This window comes from Platichthys flesus, chromosome 8, assembly GCF_949316205.1.
Source record: "Platichthys flesus chromosome 8, fPlaFle2.1, whole genome shotgun sequence".
Taxonomy (NCBI): Eukaryota; Metazoa; Chordata; class Actinopteri; order Pleuronectiformes; family Pleuronectidae; genus Platichthys; species Platichthys flesus.
The window spans coordinates 5,862,818-5,883,940 of record NC_084952.1 but is presented as its reverse complement, the minus strand read 5'-3'; the positions used below and the strand labels follow the sequence as shown (position 1 = coordinate 5,883,940).

Sequence of the window (21,123 nt, the reverse complement as noted above, 5' to 3'; positions counted from 1 at the left end):
GAATATAAAAAACCCTCTGGATTTATGACCAAGGACCAATATAATCTTTACTATATCTCAAAAGCATTTATCTGGTAATTTGACTCTTTAAATTCATCTATTTGTGTAGTTTATATTATTTTATGAGGCTGATTTGTCTCTGTATCACCACATATAGCTGCTAATACATAGACGGTTATAGTATGTTTTGAATTTAGAAAATACTTTGATACTGTGGATTTTTGGCTGCATTGTATATGGACAGTGGAAGTGGTCCAACCGCGTCCCCCCCCTTCCAAATCAGGTTTACAGGCTCACACCATTCCTGGGTGTGGGGGGGGGAGGGCTAGCTTCTAAACCGTGTAGCCCCGTTCAGATGAGACCCCCGCGCACCTTGGCTTCAAACGCGCTGCCCTTTCTCAGAACAGCCTGCATGTGGCAGGAAGGAGGGAATACCAGCACCTCAAGTTACCATGTAGTTAAATAACGCCAGGACGCACGCACCCACACATGCACGGACACACCTATTCAGGAATAAATATCTCACGCACACACACACACACACACACTTTGGGGCCTTCACCACGCGGCCTCCCTGCTATTAATACCAGCCCCGGCGGTGCAGGTCGTGCTCCGTGTTTTCATTTCAAATGCGTCTTTTTTTCCATCATCCAAACGGTGACGCATTAAACCGCTGTGAGCTCTCAGGTGGTCGTCTGCAACACGCGTGATGAGCAGGTCCGTCTCCAGTGACACGCACGCTCTCCCGGTGCTTTCTGCAGGTGGTCCCAGTCCGTTTCTCTGCATTTCTATCACCATGAGGTTTTGGTTGGAGTCTCAGGTTCAAGCCAAGTTAACTGCAACCCCCACACCCCCCCCCACATGTATTATGACAGATCTGACGTTGCACTGTATGAGCCCTCCCCAGCTTCCTGTTACAGGGCCCCTCGGATACATTGGTTCCATCTTCGAGTGGTGCCTATGAAGCAGGAAGGTCCAGACAGATGTTTAAATCTTTTTGTTAATCAGTGGAAATACATGGTGATGCAACAAAACTGAGATTAGAAGAAATGTGATCCTGGAGAACATTATTTAGACGAGTGAAGGTTTTCAATACAGAATTTCTTCTCTGTATCGAGTTGTTTTTCCTATGTAGGCAATTTTGGAAAAAATCTAATAATTGTTTCTCTTTCAAGACATTTAAGACAAAATATTTCCTCGTAGGCATGAGTCAGCGAGTTGTATGAATTTGATTACAAGTGATTTGCAGCAGCGTTTTTCCACACAGTCACTGTATCATATTATTTGTCATTTGATTTTTTGTTGTGTGATTCTGGTCTATTACTGAGAAGTTTGAAATGCATGTTGAGCAGTTTTCTGGCTGCAAAGTAAGTTGGAGCTCTAATGAGCTCTTTGCTTCACATTTTACATTTCGACCTTTAGCTTCCAATGCATTGAATTCCTGATATTTTCCTGCCAGCCTCCAAGTAAACTGTTTGGAAAATGTCCAAGTGAGTCCATAAAAGACACAGACGAAGAGGTGAACCTGGAAAGACGAGGTTCTAAAGGGCTCGGTGAGGTCGGACAGTTTCCAGACCTTATGGTCCAGATACTTTCCAAAGCTCAGGCTTCAGTCGCCACTCCGTCAGATTTTCTAACCACTCATCCACCTGTCATTCCCTACTCGAGGGGTATTTACGTCCCCACTCCTCTGACCTCTATCAGTCTGCCTCCAATTTGCAACTTCTTCAAATCGATGGCGAGCGAACAACATCGTGACCCTGCATTAAAACGGCTACATCTACGTATAAAGCCACTGTCAGCCGCTGATAGAAAACAGACAAATTCCTCCTGACTCCCCGTCCACCCCCGAGGCTTCGTGTCAACCCTTCAGTGCGTAGCTCAAACTGTGTGTTGCACATCATTCATGCTTATCGTGAGCTCACTGGAGCAACAGATGGGTGCAGAAATCATCAACCCATCAAAGACCATTCAGCACAATTAAAGATCAAGGGAATATTTCTTCGTCCTGCGTCAGAACTCTTCCTTCCACGCTGCGTTTTATTCATAACTTTTTTGTCTTCCTCGCCAGATGACTCCGGCTCGAGAGGCGGAGCGGGGACGGCCAATGGCGACGCCGAACACGCCCCGGAGCTTGCTGGGAAACTGGGTAAGGGTGCTCTCACACATACAGGAAGGAAGCCAGGAGGTGACACTTGGGATAGCGGAGAGTGTGTGACTTTTAAAGTTATACAGTAGCAGACCGAACAATAAACACCTTGCAAACTGTCCGAGCCAAGAAGGTGAGGGTGTCTACGCCCCCCCCCCCCCCCCCCTCACACACACACACACATGGACACACACACAGAAATACACACGTGCACACAGCAGGGTGGGTGTTTGCGTAGGTAATTGACTCTGACAGAGTGGAGAGGAGTCTATTTGTGTGAGGTGTGACTTGGTGCCCCCCCCCCCCCACCAAGTGTCCCTGGATATTCTCCCTGTCGTGTAATTTAACCCACTCTTGTTGTCGTGCTCTTCTCTCTCAATCACCATGAAGCCATTAGTCCAGTTGTACATGTTTAATACGCGGCCATGAGAGAGGCATCAACCCGACCATCTTAAGTTCAGCTATCAATACATTACAACCAATATTGATTTTTAAAATTGGATTTGAAAAATTGGACCAAAACTAGAACCCATTCAATTTGGATTTTTGAAGCTATACCACTATTATGAATACAACATTTTCCAATAGCGATATATTGGTCAAGAAAGTGTCAATAAATCTCTGGACATGGTTATTAAACCTTTATGACAAAACAATGTTAAAAATATAACCAAACAAATAGAACTTGAATTGGGCGAATACAAATATTTGGCATAAAATGCACAGAAGAGATGTATAGGTGACATGTATAGATGTCACTTCTAAGGCAAGGACCCACACAAGCTCTTCCCTCAACTACTGAAGTCCACATGAACCAGAGTTACCTCACCTTAATATCTCCATAATCTCAGTGGCTGAATATAAAGTTGGAAATCACTAGTGTCTCTCTCTCTCTCTCTCTCTCTCTCTCTCTCTCTCTCTCTCTCTCTCTCTCTCTCTCTCTCTCTCTCTCTCTCTCTCTCTCTCTCTCACACACACACACACACTCTGGTTCACTCTATCTCTGCCTGGCACCCTGATGAAAGTCGGCGTGTCGGAGGGTCAGTAGTATTTTTACACTGTGAAGTGTGGCGTTGAGGTGGCCCCTGAGACCCAGAACAAGCCTGCCCTTTCGCCTGCTCTGGCTCTCACCTCCTCCCCTCTCTCTCCCCTCTCTCTCCCCTCTCTCTCCCCTCTCTCCTCGCTCCTCGCTCTTAACTTTCTCAGTTTGCCTTCGCTTCTCCTCCCTCTGTCTTAACTCTTTTCTCTTTGTTCTCAATTTTTCTGCCATCACTCCCGTTTTATTTCGTCGGCTTCTCAGCAATCCGTCAGCCGTGCATGTGTTTTAACCCCCATGCGAACTTTGCCTCTCTCTCTCTCTCTCTCTCTCTCTCTCTCTCTCTCTCTCTCTCTCTCTCTCTCCATCTGTTTTCTCCTCTACCTCTGTTTGATTTGGTTTCGGCGTAGACGTTATAAATCAGCTCATTTTAAATTGCGCCTCACTGCATTTCGCTAGCCTCATCTTTATCCAATCCACCTCAGATCAGATTCACTTTGCTCCGGCTGCTCACGTCCTCATCTCTGTTCATTTCAAGCTAGTGCAGTTGAATTTATGTCGAGACAAAGTGAGCCGCTGCCAAAACATTAAACTATTAATCGCTGCGTTCTGTTGTACTGATGCACTGACTCCAGTTCAGCAGTAGTCCAGTAGCTTTTCTCAAGACTCACGCAGGACAAAGGTGAGACTTAAAAGCCTTTGGGGTATGTTTTCTCTGTCAGTCGGCCCAGCTTCGGGTCGGACCGATATTCCGCTGAGCAATGCAGCCGTAGTTAAACCTCCGGACCCGAGCGCACACAGCCGTCACATAACTCTTCCCCTGTGTTTGTTTACCCAGAGCTGGAATAATAACTGTGTCCAAAGAAACAAACGCAACTGCAGTAGTTTCGGGGTGATTTATCGCCCCGGTTGATGGCTATCTGCTGTGGCTTGAACATGAGGGCTGTAAAAATCAAGCGCTCCTGTGAATGATTTCCTTTCCACCCTCCCTGCTGGAGAGTTTCTTTTCCCCTCTTTGATGTGTTTTCACTGCTCGTTGATTGTTGGACTTCTTTTAGAGAGGGATGTGTGTGTGTGTGTGTGTGTGTGTGTGTGTGTGTGTGTGAATAGATGCATGGGGTTATTGTCTGACTGTTTTATTTCTTTGGGAGGAGGAATATGTGTCCGTGAATGGCTTGAAGGGATCAAGTCGTGCAACAGTACGGACGGATGTGGTTGCTTGAATGCGTGAATGAGGTTAACTGGAGGCTTTGTGTTTTGAGAGAAAGAGTTTGCATGGGTGAAAGGAGGGTTTGTGTGTGATGCCAGTCGCTGTCTGGCCTTGTGCGACTTGTGCACAGAGTCGAGAGCGGATATTTACGGTGATGTTACATAGCTGTGGGTTCCACAGTGAGCTTTCACAGCGGAAGGATTTGAAGTTCAAATGTGTGGCTTTTTTTAATGAGCAGCAGAAGCATACAAACCCGGGGCCAAGAGGTGCTGGATCAGTGGAAAATAACAAATCTGCTGTGTCTATATTTGTGTTTGTGTGTGATTTTTATTTGGCTCCATGCTATCCAAGAGGAACCTTGTGCCGACGTCACATACTGTGGACATTTTTGGTCACATACTGGAAAATGTATTGACTTTTTTTACACAAGGGGGGGGGGGGGATAACGTAGAAACCTCAGAGTGAGCCACATGTGACGGATCCCTCTCCCAGGACGGAGTGAAGTGCAATAGATGCCACGAGTAATGGAGAGCACGTGAAGGAATGTTTGTCAGTAATGGTCGAGCATCTGAGTAGACATATTGTATATCAAGAAGGATTGTTGTAATCATAGTCCATGATCAGCAGTCAACCACGATCAGATGCCACCCATGTCTTTGTGAACCGAATACAAATCAGTGGTTATTGTCGTGAATTTGTTGGCGATGGAAGTAAACAACTGTTTATTGCTGCAAATTGTGGACAATTGGTTAGCTATTGAAGAATAGAGTAAAACCTTTAATAGTCAACAAAAGCAATGTCTCTAAAAAATGCTAATAATATGTTAATGTCTCTTATATCAAAAACAATGTCTAGGAAGTGTAAAAGCTAAATAATCTGAAACACAGGAGGCTTGAAACATGCGTGGACCGTCCCATTGTGTCACTGCCTCCTCAGAGGATTTAGCTTTGATCGCTTGTTACGTCCAATAAAAGTGTCAAATAAGAATCTCGTGAATTCCTTTGCCAGTCGTTGTTCTTTCTCTGCTCTGAAGAACTGAACTGTGCTTGTTAATATAAAACTTCTCTTTAAACCGTTTATACTTCTTCTCCTGCTCCCTCTGTTCTCTCCTTTTCTTCTCTTCTCTTTTTCGCATCTGCATCAGCTCAGCGGTCGAAAGAGGGGCTTTTTTTTTGTCGTTGATATTCTAACTTTATGCTCCAAGCAGCTAATAACTGTCAATCTTAGTTTCCATTAAACGATCTGTGGTCCGTGTTTCAATTCTCCTCCCGTGTCCCTCTTTCCATCATTCAGTGCGTCCACGTTTCACCCAGCCGGCAAAGATGAGGAAGCGTGTCATCGCTCGCCCGGTGGGCAGCTCGGTGCGTCTGAAGTGCACGGCCAGCGGGAACCCTCGGCCCGACATCGTCTGGCTGAAGGACAGTCGGCCGCTGGCGGAAGAAGACGGGGGAAAAGACGGGAAGAAGAAGAGGTGGACTCTGAGTTTGAAGAACCTGACCCCGGAGCACAGCGGCAAATACACCTGCCACGTCTCCAACCGAGCAGGAGCGATCAACGCCACCTACAAAGTGGAAGTCATACGTGAGTCCACCGTGATTTATGTGCATCATTTATTGGGTCAGTCCATTAAATATCCATCTCTGTGTACCTCAGAGAGAAGAACTTGAAAATATAGAATGGTCCATTCATATTCGCATTTATATTCCTGTCCACTCTCTCATATCTCCAAGGCTCCAGAAACCTTTTTGAAAAGATCTAAATGAACATATTTGCGTCCATCCAACATCTTCATTATATCAATTTCCTTTAAATCATGAAGCACAAATGTTCTTCCTCACCCGTAAAGTGTGACTTACTCTTAGCTCCATCTTGATTACATGCAATTAAATCTCCAATTGAACGTCACAATGAGGTTAAACATATGTACATACATATACGTCACGTGACTAAGGTTAAAAGCAGATAACAGGCTAAATGGTTATTGTGTGTAGTCGATCATTTCAGCTCTACTATTGAAACATCCTGAAAATGTGTGTGTAAGATTGTGAAGGCTGTGGAGCATGTGGTAACTTCATGTCGTGACACATCGGAAAGTACATTCTTGGAATTGTGGTGCGTGAGTTGTGGAGTGTCCCGGCTGGCACATGATACTCTGCGTCTCTCACCCAAACAATAACATACTGTACACAACTGTGTACACAAGATGTAGATTATTGTTTGACAGAGAGGCCGGCCGGACCTAATGGCAGGGTTCTGTTTCCATTCTGACTCACAATACAGTGATTATGTAAAAAACGTCTAAGATCATATGGTAGAGAGCCCCATCATTAACTTTTCAACCGTTGAAATGATTTGTTGGCAAAGTGATGTGTCTTTGTGCTCAGAAAAGAGCTGAGTTTCGAATTCCATCTGGTTTGAAGAGAAAAAGACCTGAAGAGACGATGGTCAGTCATCAGTTTTCTTACTCCATCAAATTACTACACATGGAAAGTGTTGACTTGGACTCACAAACATCGTAGCGGAAATGACACTTCTGTTGTTTTTCCTGCATTCCTTATTCTGTAAAAGTACAGTTTTCATATCAGCGCATATAAACAAACACATCTGACAATATTATCAGCAACCAATGATTCTGCCGGACTCCTGTGTCAAGCACGATGTTAAACTATGATCCTAAACGCTCAAGTGCTCAAGGTTCTGTCGTAGAACCACCGTCCCGACCTCAACCTGTGACGTGTGCCCCGAGCGCATGAGGGTCAAAATATAGAGGTTTTTAAACAGTTTTTATAAGTCTCCTTTTGCATCAGTGGCATGTATTGATCTCCACCAGTCTCTGTCGATAAACATCATTGGAGCGAGTGGAATGTGGAGCTGGATGAACCAGCTGCAGCCTCACTCTAAAGAGAGTGTTCAGAGCAGAATGTGTTACGATGAGTTGTGAGTGTTTTTCGATGTGTTAGGTCGTGTTGGAAAACTTTTTTTAGTGTCTTTTACGCTGGTTGATTTAATGTTGAGGTGTTTGGTGGAGAGTTGGTGTTGAAGTTTGTGTGTGTGCGTGTGTGTGCTGAACTGTAGGTTATTGTGTGTTACAGCTCTGTGGAGAGAATCAAACTCTCCTGACTCTCACTTTACTCACCACATCTGCTGTACATTAAACTACAGCTGTAGTCTTCTCCTCAAAGACATTCATGCACACACTTGTGCTCGTTTATGTCAAATGTGATATTTTCTCTATCAGTCGAGATCTACTCAGCTGTCAATCATTCACTGCTGCTAGAGAGAAAACTATAACTAACGTGATCAGGAGAAAACCTGAGAGGTTACAGTTGAACGACATGCATGGAATTCTTAAATATAATAACTTATCAGATGGTGGTGAATGGGTTTGCACCTGGTTAAGCAGCACACACATCCTTTGAGAGGATTTATATCATGTTTGGATTGGATAAATGAAATGCAGGTTTTTCAGCTGCACCATTCAGAATTATTCCTGCAAGATGACGTCCGGAAATCAACTAAAAATTAGAAAGCCTTAAAAAATTAAATGTCATCATCCCCACATGAAATTTACTTTGAAAGATTAACAACAGCATCAGTTGCAGCACCACAGGAAACACTGAGAAAAACTAGTTTCCTATGTTTCGACAAACTCTGAGGATAATGGGAGTCACATGGCTCTGGCAGCTTCACCTGGAGGGTTAGAGGCTGAACAAGTTTGGGAATCCGCGTTCTAAAGAATTTATTTCCTACCTTAAAATAAAAATCATTGGCCAAAGTCTTCACATAAACTTTTTATTTTTACTTTCCCCTCTGCCTTAGTGAGTTCTCCGTGTTGTTTGCATGTGGGGTATGGTAACAATGTCAACAAACAAAGAAAACCAAGCAAGCGCTGCAAAGTGTTAAACCTGCAGCTTTTCTCCGTCACCTTTCTTCCTCCTCCTTCAGTCCCTGGCACTTTAGAAACTGTTCTTTCCAGCTTCATGAATTCATCCTCTAAAAAAAAGAGAAATCGTGTTAATTCTCTCGTGTTATGTTCCCGTGAGATTGCATGAACAGATTCTGAAGAGGAGACCATTGAAAGCCTCTGGCAGGTGTGTTTATTCTGAGAAAAGAAAAGGCGGAGCTGGAGATAAGGGATCTGTTTGTGTGTCTTCAGCTGAGACGGAGGATGTGGTGCTTGAATGCAGCAGATACTGTTCAAATAATGCTTTCAAAACATATCACATTCTCTCAGCACCCGAGTGTGTTTCACTCGGTTCAAATGCATTGAGTAAACAGAGTGTAGTCTTTCCTCTCTGTGATTTTAATTATGATCGCAGCTGAAATCGACAACTTTAAATATACAACAATTAATCTGCCTCTTCCAGTTAACACTCTGGAGACTGAGACCTACAGTTTTACAGTATTTTATTGAAATCTTATTGAAGAAACTGAAAAATCAAAGGAATTATTTACAGAACAGGCGTTTTTTGGGGGATTAAGAAATTGCTCAATTTACTGCTTTCTTGTAGAAGTGGAAATAAATTAAGCCTTTAATCTAAATGCAAACAAATCACAACAGCTTCTGATGGTTTACCTACCAACCATCTGGACAAAGGTATTTGGAACCACCTGTATTTCTTCACCCTCTGATGCATGTTAAGGACAATAGTGCAGGAAGTGTCTGTGAATACTGGACAGAGGCTCCACATGCAGCACAGTCTCCAGTCTAGAAAAATGATATTAATATTCTTCTTTCTTTCTTTCTGTGTGTGTGTGTGTGTGTGTGTGTATGTGTGTGTGTGTCCTGCAGAGCGTACCAACTCTAAACCCGTCCTGACCGGCACTCACCCCGTCAACACCACCGTGGACTACGGAGGAACCACGTCCTTCCAGTGTAAAGTCCACAGTGACGTCAAGCCGGTCATCCAGTGGCTTAAAAGAGTCGAGCCCGGTGACGAGAACCAATTCAACACCACCATCGAGGTACGAGCACCGGCTCCCAAGAAAACCCCCCCACTGCAACAGGTTACTGGTAATCTGAGTGAATGAATCAATGCATTTGTTTGCTTTTCTTTCAAAGGTTGGAGACCATCGCTTTGTGGTCCTGCCGACAGGAGAGGTGTGGTCGCGCCCCGATGGCTCTTACCTCAACAAGCTGCTGATAACCAGAGCCAAGGAGGAGGACGCCGGCATGTACATCTGCCTGGGAGCCAACACCATGGGCTACAGCTTCAGGAGCGCTTACCTGACGGTGCTACCAGGTCAGAGGAAGAACCAGACAAGATTAACATCAACCTGTATTTATTCCTCTGGTTTAAAACACCAGAGTGGGAGATGGTTGACCAGCGGGTTTGAATAGAGGCAGTGAACTTAGTTTTTTAAACCATATTTACTTATGTGAAGGCAGGATACAGTTTATTTGTTATTCTTGGCTGTAGCATCAGCTGCTGGCAACGAAAATAATCATGAATTGCAGACTCAACGGTGACAACAGCAAACAAATGAGCTCAAATGTGATAAATATAAGCTAAGCAGAATGTTCCCCCGACTGCCAACATGCTGCTTCACTCAACAAACAAACACACAAACACACAAAACAGATTTATAATTCCTATTTTCATCTTTCACAGATCTGAAGCCCCAAATCAACTCTCTCCCCACGGCGACCTCCCCAGGTCTCCCCTGGCCCGTCATTATTGGAATACCCGCAGGCGTCGCCTTCATCTTAGGCACCGCCCTCCTCTGGTTCTGCCAATCAAAACGCACCTGCTCCTCCTCCTCCTCCTCCTCCCCGTCTTCCTCCTCCGCTCTGCCCGCCACCCAGCGTCTACCGGCGGCCAATCGCGATCGAGCGTGCCCGACGCTGCCCGCCCAGCCGGCCAACGGGGATAAGGATTCCGTTTCGTACGAGGACTACGTCGCCCATCAGCAGCTGCTCCAGGCTCAGGGGGGGGCCCCGGCGGCTCCGAAGGTCTACCCGAAGATCTACACGGATATTCACACGCACACGCACTCGCACGTGGACGGGAAAGTGCACCAGCACCAGCACATTCACTACCAGTGTTAGCAGCGAGGCTACGGCAGCGAGCGTTGGGTGTTTTTTTCGCCTTCAACTCTCGTTCCTGTGCACGTAGACTCCCAACAGTCCACACTAACTGCTGACTATACGGAACAACCACGAAGAGAGCAAAGAGACCGTGAGGAAGGATCACAGGATCATTTCTCCCTCACTTTGCTGCAGCCGTGGACTCGAGACACAAACGATGAAGAATGTAAAGAGAGAACTCAAAGATCTTTATTTTTGAACCACGTCATCGCAGAGAAAGAACCCAAAGAACCTGTTTGAACCAAGCCTCCTGTGGAATGGAACCTCCTGTGTACATGTATAAATCTCTCACCGTGTTGCTCAAAGGCCTCGTGAAGCTACTGGGAACTCACAGTTTTTTTACAGCAAACCAGCAATTTATCTGCCTCTGTTCTTTCAGTACAACCACAACCTCCTCGGTATGAACACAGCTCACTGTTCACTACCAGCCTCCAAATATAGCTACTCGTGTATATAGTGGAATATGATTATACGGCTTCTAGCATGCTACGTCGTTCCTGGATAATCTATAAAGAACATATAGCATGTGTGTAATGTAATAGCGTAACTTCAGAGTATATCGGCCCGACTGAGCCATAAGAACCAGGACTGGAGCCTGACTCCCCCGAGCCGGCACCTCCAGCGGAGATCAGGCCCACCGGGTTTTCCTTCAGGCCGACAGCTGTTCTCATAAGTGTTCCAGCTTCTATCTGCTGGAAAAGAGCTGATTTCAATCTCTCTGCAGCTACGATGGGATTTCTGATAAAACCGGGGACCCCCCCCCCTCTCCCGACAGGGGCTGCGGAAGTAATCATTAGATCTCTCCGGACTCGGGATAAGTCCTTTCCGCCCCCTTTTCTCTACTTCCTGCAGAATGGTGGCATTTCCTGTTTGCATTGTCTCCCTTAGCGGCTTGTGTCTGATGCTTGCAGCCTTGCTAGAGGGGTTGAGGGATATCGGCTCTCGTCGTGTCATAGGCACAAAGGGATCATCGGCGAGGCCTCGGTGTCAAAACGCTGCCTCCGGAGAAGTGCTTCCAGATTTCACGGCTCACACTCGGCTCTGCAGATAAATCACAGGTCCTTGTTAATCTGCTATATGGTTTAGAGGGCTTGAGAAAAAGACAAGAGACTTAAACTATTTAACTCGAGGATGAGACTTGCAAACTCTTCAGGCACCTCACAGGTCGAGCTGTTTGTGTTTGGGCCTCGACAGACTGCCCAGCGCAGGGCTGCCTGTCAACCCTGATTAATAACATGGAAAATGTCACTTAAAGACACTTCAAGGGTAAAATAATGCATTTCAACTGGTAACTGAGTGGAAAACCAATATCTGTGTCATTACATCGAGTGTCTCCACATTTCATAAACATGGCTGGCACATTTTGTATCCAGTCGTCTGCAGAGTTGACGCTTACTTTACAAACTTCCTTGATAGATTTGAAATAATAAGATCTAAAAATGTGGATTTTTATGGCTCACCATGGTTTCATAGTTACTGAATTCCAAAGCTCCGACACTGCCAGAGGTTTTGTGTTCACCCATTGAAATACCTGATCCTCCCCTGAACTCAACTGACTCAGCTTAATAGATTTTTCCCTCCTTAAACGTTTATTGCACTTTTTTAAGATGCATTCTTCGCTATATTGAATTTTCAACTGCAGTGCCTTCAATCACCCTGATGAATTAAAGTTGTAAGTGTTATTGTGAAACACCTTAAAAATACTTTAAAGGTAAAATAATGCAATATAACTGGTAACTGAATAGACTTTCAGTTTTGTTTGCATTACATTTAGAGCCGTGGCAGCACCCACTGTGCGTCTACTCACTTATAAACTCGTATTTACCACCAATTGAACAAACCTTACCCTACCCCACCAAGTTTTCATATTTACTCCAGGCCAAGTGAGGAATTCATTATTTGAACTATCTAGACCTCTCCAACGTTTGCTGCACAGTTAATGGGTCTTTCTTTAATGAATGGAACTTGGTGAACTGAGTAGGTCGCTCTTCCTCGTGGACAAGTGTCCGGCAGAGTTCTGATCTGCCAAATTGGAAACATCTATTTTTCTGAGTGGAGACTTCTACGCACCACTGAGGTCAAGAGCAGCTGTAAGGACCAAAGAAATGAGTGCACGGAGATCTGAGGATGTTTTACTGGTCAGTGAAAGCTTGAGGAGGAGAGGCCGGATATTATATTTGTGATGATAAATGGAAGTTGTTGGGTCGTTTGTTTAAACTTGTTAAGATTGACCAGCACTTCAGATCAGAAACTAAATCATCTTTAAACTCCACTACATCCGGGTTCTTGTTAGGATCTGCACCAAATTACTCACTCTCATAAATACATACATATTTTTCATCAAGATCCATTAATTATTTGCCTGGAATTTGGGGGAAATGTCCTGTAATAGAATATTTAATACATTTCACAGCATAACAATTATGATTGATTCTTACTCAGCTGCGGCTGAGGGCAATTTGCTTGTACCACTGAAAGATTCAAGCAAGAGCCCTGAACAATGAAATCACATTTCATTTATACAAGTTAGACCCCTCCTCACGCAGGTTGGAATGTTTATCCAATCAGCTCTCTGCTTTGTTGTGACCAGGCTTAGATTTGGTCACCTTCAATCTGAATGAGGACCCCTTTGAAAGTTACACAATACAATGTCATCAGGCATCTGCTCAGTCCCCCAAGTTTGGAAACCTGTTTCTCAGACCCCTGTCCAAGCAAATACACATCTGAGCAAAGGAAGTCACATCTGAGTCTCCTAAGCTGACCCCCACATGTTCGCAGTCTTAAACACAGAAAACCTATCATAAGTATATACTTGTCATTTCTTTCATTAAACATATCTCAATATAAAATCTGCCACCACAGTCCCAAAACTAGATGAAAAAGTGAAAAAGGTCCTCGGTGGAGGTGAACAAACCCCCACAGTCCACAGCCATCCACACCACCCGCTCTTTCTCAGGTGTCCATCTCCTCGTTCCTGTGTGTTCGTGAATCTGACCACTAAATGAAAACTGTGTAAAACGATACGCTGTGATAAGATTCAGCTCTCAGCTGTTTTACGTTACAGGTTTCCCTCACTCAGAAGTGAGGCAGCTGTGCAGAGACGTTTTAATAAGATACAAAAAGTGGGGGAAATGTAGAAATGTACTGTATATATGTGAAATATGAAAGAAGCTGTAGGCTTGTTATGTAGTTTTATATATTTGTACTGTAATTAGTAAACAGCAGGCGTTCTCCAGGACGTCTGAAGTACAACAGTGAGAACTTTAAACAGCCATGTGACAGGAAGTGATCTATTGAAATCACCTGGTTGCACATGGGATCGTTTTCTTCAGCATTTATTTTTGCACATAAATCTTTAAACTTAAATAGAGAAATGTACAAGTGTATGAATATGGATTAATAAATATACGCCCATTTTGTTAAAATAATACTCACAGGTACGTTTTGAAGTTGCCCTCAAGAAAATTAGTTTGATACCTGTGGAGTTCTCGATGTGATTGTACTGACAGATATGTTTTTTATTAATAAAGTAAATGCAGCCCACAGATAATCTAGACATCATCTGTACGACAGGTAACATTAACAGCATCTACTGCATTTCAAATCTGAACCTTAGTCCTGCTCCCGTACTGAGGAGTCCACGCTCTTGAATGAAGATAAAAATAAACCCAGATGTTATTGGACGGATGAAAACGTCACTCATTTCTTTCATTGTTCTCATGTTACATGTTCAAACCTGTGAGTTTGATGTGTCAAAGCTAAGGGACTGCCAACAGACTGTGTGTACGTGCACACACCACTAGTATGTACATGAACCGGCATTAGTGTGAAAAATAAAATATTAGTAAATGCTTATAGAGTAAATGCTTCAGACCGTAAAGTAGCTCGAGCAACACATCGGCCCATGAAACTTTGTAAACGCTAAATTGTCTCAACGTTCAAAAAGGTTTGTGCTTCTTCAAGTGTGCGTCTAATTTATTTTCTTCAAAACATGTTTGTTATTTTTCATATAATTGGGCATTATACTGCATGAGTGGATTTTGTGTTATAGTCATAATGTAAGCTATGTAGCGAAGGCCATGTTCATGTCATTGTAAGATACTGTATTTATATATGCCGACAGAATATACAAAATGTTTATCGATAATCTTTGTATCGACAATCTTGTACAGTCCCATCATCGTCATTTAGGATACAAAATGATTTTCTCCCTTTGTAATCACGTTACTGGTGCCATTAAAAGAAATAACTAAAGCCTCTGGGAGTCGATCTTCTTCTTTTCCTCGGTGTCCAAGATCTGTCTGCCTCGCGGCTGTAATTCAGACGCACACGTGGATTCCAGCCGCGTGCAGATCAACACACCACAGCACCATGGGAGCGTCTCTGAGCGAATGTCCCAAATAGCTGGAGCCCTTCAATAGTGAGGGCTGCAGCCGGCGTTCGACCTGTCAACATGTCTGTCGAGGGAGATGACAGATGGACAAGCGTTGCGTGCAGACGGAGGGTGTGAAGGCCCAGTGTCTCTCTCTCTGTGTGTGTGACTCACTTTAGGAGAGGACTATGAGGAAAAAAAAAAGTCTGTTGAAATGATGGGGCACTGGGAAAGGGTGGATGAAGGCAGCAAGGCCGGACATGAGATCAGAATAAGAAGATAAACATCGGTAGTCAGTGGTGAGTGTGCGTGTTTTGATTGTCGGCCATAAAAGTTCATACTTTAGGTCCTTAGTGAGTGAACTTTAGTATCCTGTGGCGAGGTGAGACGCAGAGTAGCTTCACGTGGAGTTCAACTCCGGTGAACTCTGACCTGCGGTATTCGCTTCATGCCTTTAAACCACGGGAGCACCAGGGCCGGGAGCTTCCAACCAAGGTCATCAAAAGGACTCCGCCCCCTGGATACCTGCTGCACGAATTCAAACAAAACATAACAAGAACCAGACTCCACTTTAGGTAAGTTTATTCTGCATGTTTCCTTATGTCGTGTTTTATTTTGAAACTCACAACTTATCCCGTTTCAGGTCACTTCCTGGTTCTCCCGATGACCCACACCAGCTCTGTTGTGTCTCACCGGTCAGATCATGTGACCTCTGATCCACCTTTGGCCTCATGATCTTGATCAAACTTTAGTCTTGATTGGTTCTTGATTTAGAGACTGATCCTGGTTCAGGGGCCTCCTGGGGCCTTTATCTCTGACCAGTGGGATTCAGACTGCATGAGAACCTGTCACTCAGGAGGTCACTGCTCTGGATCTAAGTCACCCACCAACCCCTTCTTTAGTATAAAGCAATTTCTATGTAGAGAACTAAATAGGGAGGTCATCTGCAAACAAAAAAATGTAATGTGGGTATTGAATGTGCGAGAGAAAGGAAAAAGAAGTCTGAGAAGAACAAAAAAAGAAAATATACAAAGAAGGAAAATACCTTAACAGGAATTTGTGGTTTTGAAATTTCTGCAAAGTCAACAGTTACTCATGACTGTAAAACCCGACCGGGGGATTAGCAAATCCTGGAACCTCTGGATTTCCTTGCATCTGGAAAGCTTCACCGGTGATAAATAAACAGCGGAGCCAGTGATATATAGAAATTAAAGCTGTGAACGATATCACACTCCACATTTTTGTAAGTGTGAGATTGTGTGAGACAAAAAAAACAACCTTCGCTGGGTCGTTTCCATCCTTGACATTCAACTCTCATTCTTTTCTTATCTCTGAGGTTAGCCCTTTCCTGCTTTTTCTTTTTGAGTGTGTGTGTGTGTGTGTTTGTGTGTGTGTGTGTGTGTGCTGCTGTGATTTTGATTGACTTGAAGAGTGAAGGGGGAGAGGATGAAGGGGGAGGACGGAGAGAGGTGGAAAAGATGAAGAAAAGCAGGGAGGAGGAGGAGGAGGAGGAGATGATACAGAGCTGCTGACAGATGTGTTGATCTCACTGCTGCTCTGCACGGAGGAGAGGAGATGAGAAAATGGAGAGGGGGATCAGCGGAGAGCGAGGAAGTGTCGAATGAAAGGGGAAAGAAATGTGCAGAACAGGAAGGGAAGAGAAAAGGTTGTCTTACATCTTCCGTCCTTTCTTTTTCCACTTTGTCATTTTAATTCCTAAAAGCAAAACAAATTGTGTATTCAAACAAAAGTCGGAAATTCAACCTTTTTTCTTTAAGTAACACTCTTTAGTGTGATCTGCACCGCGGGTTCCTGATCCACTGTGTGTTTGTGTTTAACCAGGTGAGAGCTTCACTGGGATTATGAGCTTTCTCCAGAGAAGTCGGGTAAAGACGTCAGCAAACAATAAATGTGACTCAACAATAAACACAAAGTTTATCAGGGCGGAGATTCTGTTCGGCTCCAGAGCTGAGATGATCCGGTGAAACACACGAGCAGGTATCAGGTCTCAAGTGAGCATCTGAAGTGAATTAGAAACAAAATCTAAATAATCTGTAGCAAAACCAATGTGCTGTGACTAATGGGAGAATGGTGACATTGTTCAAGAAGGTATTTCGCAGAGAAAAGTGAGTGGCTGATAAATAACCTTTAAGTTAATTGGAATACTGTGTTAATGAATACAAATTACTTCCTTAATCATTTGCTTATTCAACTTTTCTATGGTTCTTAAAAATTCTATTTAGAAATCTGGTGTCTTGCCTGGTTGAAACATGCACCTTTTTATTTTGACAATAATAATAAATTGTCTTGATATAAAGCACTTTTAAAAAAATCCACTTTACATAGAAAAGCAAGACAAGTAAAAAGACTTCTACTGGTTTTAATAAAATCTGTGAATGTACTGAAATCCTTCAGACACTGTTTATTAATACAAATAATCCTTCACACAGAGGAAATGTTTGCTGTCTTTTTGTAGACTGATGAATTCAACATGAGGAAGAGGCTTAACAATGTTATTACAAAGAATTAGACAACATAGAAAAGCACTTTTGACATGTTTTCAGTGAATCTTCCTGTGAATGAATCTCGTGGTTGTGCAGGTTTCTCACCTCCAGTGTGTGACAGTGTCAGACAGGCTGAGCAGAAGTGTTTGAATCTAATGAAGACATTCCTGAGCTGCTGAGACGCAGGAGGAATCCTTCGTTAACTTTAAGTCATTGTTTGTTCTCATCATTCCACATAAAGCTTCAGAAAACACTAGAAATCTAAATTGTAAAAACTTTAAATACCAATATCACTTAATACCAGACACAAGAAGCTGAAAGTTAAGAATGCTCCATATTCTCTGAACACTGCGGCACTTGCACGAAGCAGCAATTCATTCATTTACCAGAAGTTCTGTTAGAGAAATGAAGCCGTCACAATTATCTGTGAAACTCTCGTGCGCTGCCAGGACAAATGTTTGGTCCCTCGGACGCCGAGGCCTTGCAGGACCTTTTGCTCGCTTGCGGAGGGGTCCAGTGTGCGGTCGGCTGGTTTGAAGGGTGTGAACCAGTGGAGGAGATTCCTGTGAGCTTGAGTCAACAGCAGCTGTGGTTGGTGATGAGGAGAAGCTGTCCAAAGAGCTTTTTCTACCGGCAACCGCCTTTTTTCACTGTGAAAAGAAGCGCCCAGGTGAATGGAGTCAGTGACCATGAAGGGCTCTGACACACACACACACACACACAAACACACACACACACGCACACGCACACAAACACGCACACAAACACGCACACACCCACACGCACGCAGTAGAATGAGAAAACAGATTGACTGTTTAGTGACGTGCATATGCAACATGTGCACGTGGGTGCACACACAAAAGCACAGATGCGTCGCGTCACACACACACACACACACACACACACACACACACACACACACACACACACACACACACACACACACACACACACACACACACACACACACACACACACACACACACACACACACACACACACACCTGGCTGGCATTGAGGCTTCTCCTCTGTTTGCATACCTCTCCCTCTCTCCACTCGTCCTCCACACGGCCACAAAGCCGCCATTAAAGCCAGGAAAACAAAAACAGTAAAGGGAGGCTAAAAGGGGGCAGCGGGCGGCTTCCATCCTTCTTCCACCCATCCCTCTCTCCTTTTCTCCTGTCTCTCCTCTGCACCCCTTGTTCACCCCCCACCACCACTATGAAAAGAGAGGGATGTGGACGTACAGGGTGAGAAAAGAAAGAAGTCTGGCAGATGGGAAGGGAGCCAAGGCCTTTAAAGTCTGCCACAGAGCCGTGACAAAAGCCTCCTAATCTCGGTGTTGTCTTTCGGCCCCTTTTTCTTCCCGCACATCCTGCCAAGTGTGTGTCTGTGTGTGCGTGTGTTTGTGAGTGTGTAAAGGCGAAAGAAAAGAAGAGGAAGAAAATCAGAGTCAGAGTGTTTTACAAGCAACAGTGTGTATATATTTGTTTGGGAGAGTAGTAAAAGGCAAGTTGGTGTGTGTTTGTTTGAAAAGAGATGTAGTGTGTGATAAAGAAGTAGTGTGTGTACACGTGTGTGTATCTGAGTGTGTGTGTTTGTGTGTATATGAAAGGAAAGGAATCTTTCCACAGTCGCGCTGACATCATTCAAGCATGCATGGGACAGTTGGAGGAGGCCAGGCCCCTTCAAAGGCAACAGCCTGCCTTCACATGTGGGATGCCTCTGTGTGTGTGTGTGTGTGCGTTTGCATGTGCATGTGCTTGTGTGTGTGTGTGTGTGTGTGTGTGACCTCCTGAGCGTCCCTTCCTCATCCTGTAGATCCCTATCAGAGGCAGCTGGGGTCCAAAGACCTTCACAAACACCCCCCCCCCCCCCCCCCCCACACACACACACACTGGAGGAATGCATATCGCAGTTATCATGATAGACGACTGACACAGACTACAGTGCCACCTACAGGCCAATCCATCCAATTAATGATATCAGTTATTCATAGTAGAGTCCTGCACTTACAGAGCTTCACCCCTTTAACTTTAACTCTAATCCATTTAACAGGCAAAGTATTTTACAAGGCCTGACAACTGGAAGTCATTTGGATTTCAGTGTCTTGCTCAAGGACACAGACGAACAAGAGAAGCCGGGGGATTAGTCTGACAACCCTGATCCTTGACCCTGAACTGATGACGACACATTTTTAAAACATGTTAAAAATGATTACATATCATCATGAAGAGAACATAAAGTACTGTTCTTAATGCAACAGCATTGGATTTAGTAGTTTCTCCACTCAGTGACACTGTGAAGACTAGACAAGTATGATTTTATATATACAGTCCATTTATCATTAAATCAGAAAATGTATTTTATTTAATTTTGTAATTTGCAGTTCCTTTAAACATTACTTTTTTGATGAGTAAATATGTTATAGCAGCACACTAGCATCATACTATGTTTTATACCACTTTAACAAATTCACTGGAACAACTTTCAGACTGTTGAACCATTAGAGCAAAGCAATCCCTTTATCAACTGCTGCAGTACATGTGTAAACTGAATTCACAACGTTAGGACTCTTAAGCATGGCAAATAGGATTTAAGGAAATATAAAAAATATATGTGCCTTATGTACCTTTCTTCCAACGGGGGGGGGGGGGGGGGGGGGATCCTGAAAGCCATTAAAACAAATTGATCTATGAAAGGTGGTGTCTCTCTAAACTGCACTGAAGTGAGTTCTAACAGAACGTTGTAATAAAGGTTTGGTGTAAGCGTAGAGTTCATTAAATGATATTCAGAAATAAATCCTCCCTTGTGGCTTTTTTTAAATAACATGTTAAATCTTCACTAATCTTCCTCTGTGTTTTCTTAGCACTGAAGTCAAACAATGAAGGTGATGGGGATCACAGATTACACACATCGACACTGGAGAGCTACACAAGGACTCACTGCACACCTCAAGAAGACAAATAGCTCTCGTGTGAAATCATTTAGTTCATGTCGTGTCTTGCCTGGAGGGGATTACACTTCCAGCAACAAAGGCACAAGACTGAAATACTGAGTGACAAAGTGTGAAATCTGGATCAGGTTAAGAGAGAAGCTTCTCTCTTTCTCTCCCTCTCTCTCACACACACACACACACAGAAAGATGGAGATGGAAATTGGAGGGGGGGGGGACAAGCTGTGGGAATACGCTGCTGAATAATTACAACTGACATCAGAATAGTTTTCTTTAGCTCTCTGAAGTGGCAGGACTCATTTGTACAGCCTGGAGCCATGCAGAGAGATGTGTGTGTGTGTGTATGTCTGTGTTTGTGTGTGTGTGTGTGTGTGCAAAGCAAAGTGAGAGCGATAAAGACACAAAGAGAAAGGGAGAAGTCTTTGTGTGCGAGAAAAGTATCCAGAACTGTGGCTGAACTAAAACATGGTGTTAACACGCACATTATTACTGTCCAGCACAATTGATCCTCCAGTTTGTGTGTGGGTGTGTGTGCGTGTGTGTGTTGGAGAGATTTTTCTGATTTAGTCCTCTCTCTGTCAGTGTGTGACACCATGACAGCTTAGTCTGCCCGAGGGAGCCATTTCTCTCTAAGTGGACCTTAAAAAACAGGAAACGACTTTGGATCCCACTGGAGCAGAGAGGGGGATCAAGCCTCCTGACTCTGTACAATACCCTTCAACCTCACACACACACTAGTAAGTGCCTGAGCATAGCGTGCACAGACCCAGAACCCACACACACCCACAGTCACACCTGAGCCCCCTTC

The 21,123-nt window shown here is 44.0% G+C and overlaps 1 protein-coding gene across 1 annotated transcript in view; it reads left to right on the top strand.

Moving 5' to 3' along the window:
• Positions 1-14,737, top strand: part of fgfrl1a (fibroblast growth factor receptor like 1a) — a 66,972-nt gene extending 52,235 nt beyond the window's left edge. The window contains exons 4-8 of the mRNA XM_062394202.1: positions 2,072-2,149; positions 5,689-5,976; positions 9,188-9,360; positions 9,458-9,638; positions 10,008-14,737. Coding sequence (XP_062250186.1) covers positions 2,072-2,149; positions 5,689-5,976; positions 9,188-9,360; positions 9,458-9,638; positions 10,008-10,444 — 1,157 coding nt within the window. The 3' untranslated portion in view covers positions 10,445-14,737. The remainder of the gene's footprint in view (positions 1-2,071; positions 2,150-5,688; positions 5,977-9,187; positions 9,361-9,457; positions 9,639-10,007) is intronic.
• The last annotated feature ends 6,386 nt before the right edge of the window (positions 14,738-21,123 follow it).